This window comes from Hemitrygon akajei, chromosome 1 (assembly GCF_048418815.1).
Source record: "Hemitrygon akajei chromosome 1, sHemAka1.3, whole genome shotgun sequence".
Taxonomy (NCBI): domain Eukaryota; kingdom Metazoa; phylum Chordata; class Chondrichthyes; order Myliobatiformes; family Dasyatidae; genus Hemitrygon; species Hemitrygon akajei.
This window is the reverse complement of record NC_133124.1, coordinates 153,824,891-153,829,937: the sequence shown is the minus strand read 5'-3', so window position 1 is coordinate 153,829,937 and position 5,047 is coordinate 153,824,891. Positions and strand designations below refer to the sequence as shown.

The window sequence follows — 5,047 nt, the reverse complement described above, 5'->3', positions numbered from 1 at the left end:
CTTTCTTTAAGAATCTTCCTCCCCTTCTCCACACCCTCTGTCCCTCTCTCTTTCTCACCCTCTCTCCTCTCCCCTCTCCTCCTCTCCTCCTCTCCTCCTCTCCCCTCTCCTTCTCTCTCCTCTCCTCCTCTCCCCCTCCCCCTCCCCCTCCCTCTCCTCCTCTCCCCTCCCCTCCTCTCCTCTCCTCCTCTCCCCTCTCCTCCTCTCCTCCTCTCCCCTCTCCCTTCTCCTCCTCTCCTCCTCTCCCCTCTCCTCCTCTCCCCACTCTTCCTCTCCTCCTCTCCCTCCCCACTCCTCCCCTCCTCTCCTCTCCTCCTCTCCCCTCTCCTCCTCTCCCCCCTCCTCTCCACCTCTCTCCCCTTTCTCTCCCTCTCCCCTCTAAACCCTTCTACCTCTCTCATCTCCCTCCCCCCTCTCCTCTCCTCTCACCTTCCTTTTCTCTCCCCCTCTCTCTCTCCCGTCCCTTCTTTCCTTCTCCTACCTCCATCCCTCTCCACCCCATTTCCCACCTCTCTCCGGTGATCACTCACTGGCCTTTATGACTCCCTCTTCTTCTCCCTCAGCCTCCTGCACTCCATGAAGAACACAGGCTGACCCTCTCCGTCTAAAGCGTGGGAGGGGCATTGGAGAAGATGAGGCAGATGTGGAGAGTGAGTAGGAGAGGAGAGTAGAAATGGGAGGGAAGAGTGAAGTGTGTTGAGATGGATGAAAGGGAAGCGTGGGGAGAGGCAGGGGGCTGAGAGAGTGAGGGGATTAGAGAACCTGAGAGGGTGGGGCAGTGGGAGAATGGGGATTATAGAGAGTGGGGATTAGAAAGAGGAGACATGAGAAAGGGAGAATGTTAGCAAGAGGGGAGAGTTGGGAAAATTAAGAGGGTGAGGGAGGCGTAGGGTTTGAAGAGAGAGAGAGAGAGAGAAATGAAAGAGGAAGATGTAGAGGCTAGCTGACAGAGCAGCTGTGGCTGACAGGGTAAGTGAGAGGAGTGAGGGTTATGTAGAAGGAAGTGGTTTAAACAATGAGCAGAATTGGTAAAGGTCCAAGGGCCGAGGCTAGAGGATCAAAGAGGAAGGAAGTGAGGTCAGGTTGTGAGAGCGAGGGCTGGAGAACGTCGGCGAGTTGGATAGAGGTAGGTCAGGGGATGAAGAGAAGGAAGCAGGGATGGGGTTAAATGAAGGGTAGGTGGAGGGGTGGGGAGGGCAGATGAAGGGATTTGTTTGGGAGAGATGGGGGGAGGGAAGGGGTTCTGACAGCAGGAGCAAGTGAGAGGATTCAATGGGATTGGGGATAGTGGCAGTGATCTCTCCTTCCTTGTCCATTCCTGTCTCCTCCTCAGTACTTTTCATTTCATTTTCAGCCTATCCCCATCTTCCCCTCCCCTTCTCCTCAGTCTGCACCCTCTCTCTGACTGCGACCACCCTCCTCCCCAAATCTCCTTGCCACCCTTTCTCCATGACTTCCCCCCTTCCTCTCACATCCCCTTTCCCCTTTTCTCTCTTCTCTCCTTTACCCCCCAACCTTGTCTCTCTCCAACCCCTGTCTCATCCCTCTTTCCCTGTAAAACACCAATGCTCCATTCTGCTCCCCGGGCCTATCTCTGTCTGTTCTTTCTCTCTCTCTCTCTCTCTCTCTCTCTCTCTCTCTCTCTCTCTCTCTCTCTCTCTCTCTCCTCTCTCTCTCTCTCTCTCTCTCCCCCCCCCCCCCCCCCCTCTCCCTGGCCCTGCTTACTCCCTCCCTCCCCTACCAATGGCATCGGGTCACTATCTCCTCTGCCCTGCTTTTCCTCCCCTGTCCCCTCCCTCATCTCCAACCCTCAGACCTCTTGTGCTAGGGAAGTAGGGCCAAAACCACCCCTGAGGCTTTATTATTGTGGCGAGGTTCTAGTCTCCCCAAAGGGTTTCCGATAGGCTCCAAGTGGAGCCTGGGTTTCACCTTGCCAGTTCTCTGGGGAGATGGGGGTGCGTGCTGATGGGCCGTCCTTCAGGGCCTGAGGAAGGAGCCCCAAGGCCCAGGACAATCAGTAGGGATCAGGAATGGGCTTCAAGGTCTGGCGGGAGGGACCTGGTGGGACCTGAGGGTCCACTCTCAGCACCCTCCTTCCTAATCCATTGGTCTCTCTTTCCCTCACCTGCAAACTCCATTTCCTCATAGGTCTGAAATGCAGCCTGGGACTTTTATGCCCAATGTTCTGTTAGCCTTCTTGTTGATCACTATCTTTCTCACCTTTCCTCTGTCCCTCCCTCACCTCCTTCCCCTCGCCTCTTTCCCGCTTCCTACCCACTCTCCATCCCCACCCCCTCTCTCCCTCCATCCCGCTCTCCTGACCCTCAGATGGCAGCTATCGTGGCCTACAGCCGGCTGGCAGCTGCCGCACTGGCCTCACTAGGCTCTCGGCAGGGAATGGCGCCCTGGTTGGGCCTACTGGGCTTGCGCCTCGCTTCCCTGCTAGTGGCAGGCCGTGCATGGACTGACTTCCGGTCTGACTTCATCTGCAATGCCACGCTGGGCTCTTTCTGCGACTCTGCCTGTTTTGATGCCCGCTTTTCCTTCCCTATGTCCTCTGCTTGGGACCTGGGCTTCCTGCTGGTGGTCCTCCCTGTTGGCTGTCTCTATCTGCTGTCCCCGCCAATAGTGGGAAGCGCCCTCGGCCATGGAGGCTCGCCGCCTCCTGCAGCATTGGCCTGCTGTAGCCTAGCGCTAGCCCTAGTGGAGGGCGGCGTGCTGGGCCTGATGGCTGGTCTGCAGTTGCCCCAGACCTGGCCTGGGGATTGCCAGCTGCCTGCCATCTGTGCCAAGATGGACCCTTCTGGTGCTGCTGTCCACTGCTGGCTGGAGGGCTGGGCTGAGAAGGTGGGTGCCATGGCCGCCCTGGGCTTCACCTCTGCCTTAAACTTGCTGGCTGGTCTGCTCTGTGCTGGGGCCATGCTACTGGGCCAGACTGGGAGGCAGGCCTGAGGGAGGGGAGCTGGGGATGTTCTGCTCCACCTCCCCCTCACAACCCCTCTTTCCCACCCTTTCACCCTCAATCTCTCCCTCTCCTCCTCTCACCCTTGCTCCAAATTTCTTCCCTCTGTACCTCTCTCTTTCTCTCTCTCCATCTTGCTTTCCCCTTTCTTCCCTGCCTCCCTTCTCCTTATCCATCTTCCCCTACCCATGCCTCTCCCCCTCCCCTTGCCCTCCCTTTCCTTTCCTCAATCCACCCTCTTCATTCCTCTCCCACCCTTTCCCTCTCCCATCCTCCCTCCATCCCAATCCCTCTCCCTCTTTTCCTCTCCCTCCATTTTACTACCCCTCTCACTCTCACTCTCCATTTCTTTGCCTCTTGCTCCCTCCCCAATCCTACCCCTTTCCCTCCCTACTTTCCTCTGTTTCCCTCCTTTCTTTTGTCTCTCCCAGTTCTATATTTTCCTCCATTCCCCTATTTTCTTTGCCTCCTACCCCATCCCTCTGTTTTTCTCCCTCTCATTTACCCCTACTCCCCTCCTCTCCCCCTTCACTTCCCGCTCTGCTGCCATCCCTAACTCACCATTTCCCTCCCCCCAACCCCACACATCCCTCCCCTTTGCCCAATTCGCCTCTCCAACCAGCTCGCAGGCCCTGCAGGAACGATTGACGTGAGTCTGTCCTTGAGGAAGTTGTCAATCAGTGGACTCCATGGGGCCACATTTCTGGGGAGAATGGGTGAATACCACGACGTTGGATATTACATCATGAGCAAGGTGGACAGCCAATCAGCATTGGATATGGTGTCATGGAGAACGAATCAGCAGCATCGACTGGATGTTGATACAAAGCACTGATCAATAGCCTGAATTGCATATAACATTATTGCTAAGACAACAATCAATCAGTACGCATATTTGATATGACATCACAAGCATAGAGTTTGTGTTTTCTGTTTGTTTTGCACCACATTGCTCTTTGTGGAGTATTTCTTTTGCCACTGGGTGGAAACTCAAAGCAGGGTGACTCTAAAGTAACATAGTTCTCCGTTTGAATCTTTGGGGTCTCTTGACATGTCCTCCCAGATGTGGGAAATGAGCTTGTGAAGTTTTGACAGAAGTTGCCCTGCCAATGTCTGCTGCAAGAGAAATTCCCTAAAAGCTAACTTGCAGGTTGATTCAGTGCAACTGCAATGGTAATATTATTTGAGAAGGCTGGAATATAAAGTCAAGGATATACAGTACAGTAAGGCAGAAGCTTTATTAGGCATTGACCAGCCTGTACTTGGAGCCTGAGCCCTTTATCAAAGAAAGGATTGCTGCATTGGACTGAGTCCAGAGAAGGTTCATGAGAAAGATCCCGGGAATGAAAGGGAGTATTCAGCAGTTATGTGAAAATAGCAGATATTAATTCAAGGAAGAACCTGTCTTCAGTTCTTATTATAAATTGCAAGCAGTAAATTGAAGGTAAAAGCACAGGCTGACCCAGAGACAAAAAGATATGGTTTGTAAATGGTGACTGTGGGATGTTTGCTAGGTGTTAAGATAATGGGGTTGTATTAATGGGCTTGCATTCCTCCAGGCAACTGTGGGGTTAATGTTAGTAATTTGCACCCTTGTAAACAAGTCCCAGGAAGCTTGCAGACCAGACTGATACTCTCTGTGTCAGTTAGTTTGTTCCAGCAAAGCTATTTGAACATTCAGGGGGGTCTCTCGCTGTAGATATGAAATTCAAAGGAAGCATTGTCAACCCGAAGTATTGAAGTAAACAATGTTATTGTAACTATTGAAACTACTGTTACCATAGCTCATAAGGGTATAAAAATGTAACTATTTTGAGTTGGTGAGACTCTACCATGAATATCTACAGAAGAATGCCTGCTCGTTGTGATGAATAAAGGCTTCTACATCAGCTGCTTCAGTGTCTCTCCAGTCACTTCAACCACACTCACATCATTTGGGGGCTTGTTTGGGATACATCGATGACCCACAGTGCGGCCAGCGACTTAAGAAGATTTAAGCAGTATTTTTTCGGAATAGCAACCATACTTAGATCTGTTCACATCCAGAAGTACCAAAGAACATGATGTGTGTGTGTGTGTGTGTGT

General features: G+C 52.7%; 1 protein-coding gene across 1 annotated transcript; it reads left to right on the top strand.

Moving 5' to 3' along the window:
- The first annotated feature begins 1,091 nt into the window (after positions 1-1,091).
- Positions 1,092-4,845, top strand: LOC140733542 (uncharacterized). The gene is made up of 2 exons (XM_073057047.1): positions 1,092-1,126; positions 2,329-4,845. The coding sequence occupies exon 2, from the start codon at positions 2,329-2,331 to the stop codon at positions 2,950-2,952; it is 624 nt and encodes a 207-aa protein (XP_072913148.1). The 5' UTR covers positions 1,092-1,126; the 3' UTR covers positions 2,953-4,845.
- The last annotated feature ends 202 nt before the right edge of the window (positions 4,846-5,047 follow it).

Excerpts from the sequence above, each read along its gene's own strand:
- LOC140733542 (XM_073057047.1), top strand. The coding sequence starts at position 2,329 with ATGGCAGCTATCGTGGCCTACAGCCGGCTGGCAGCTGCCGCACTGGCC.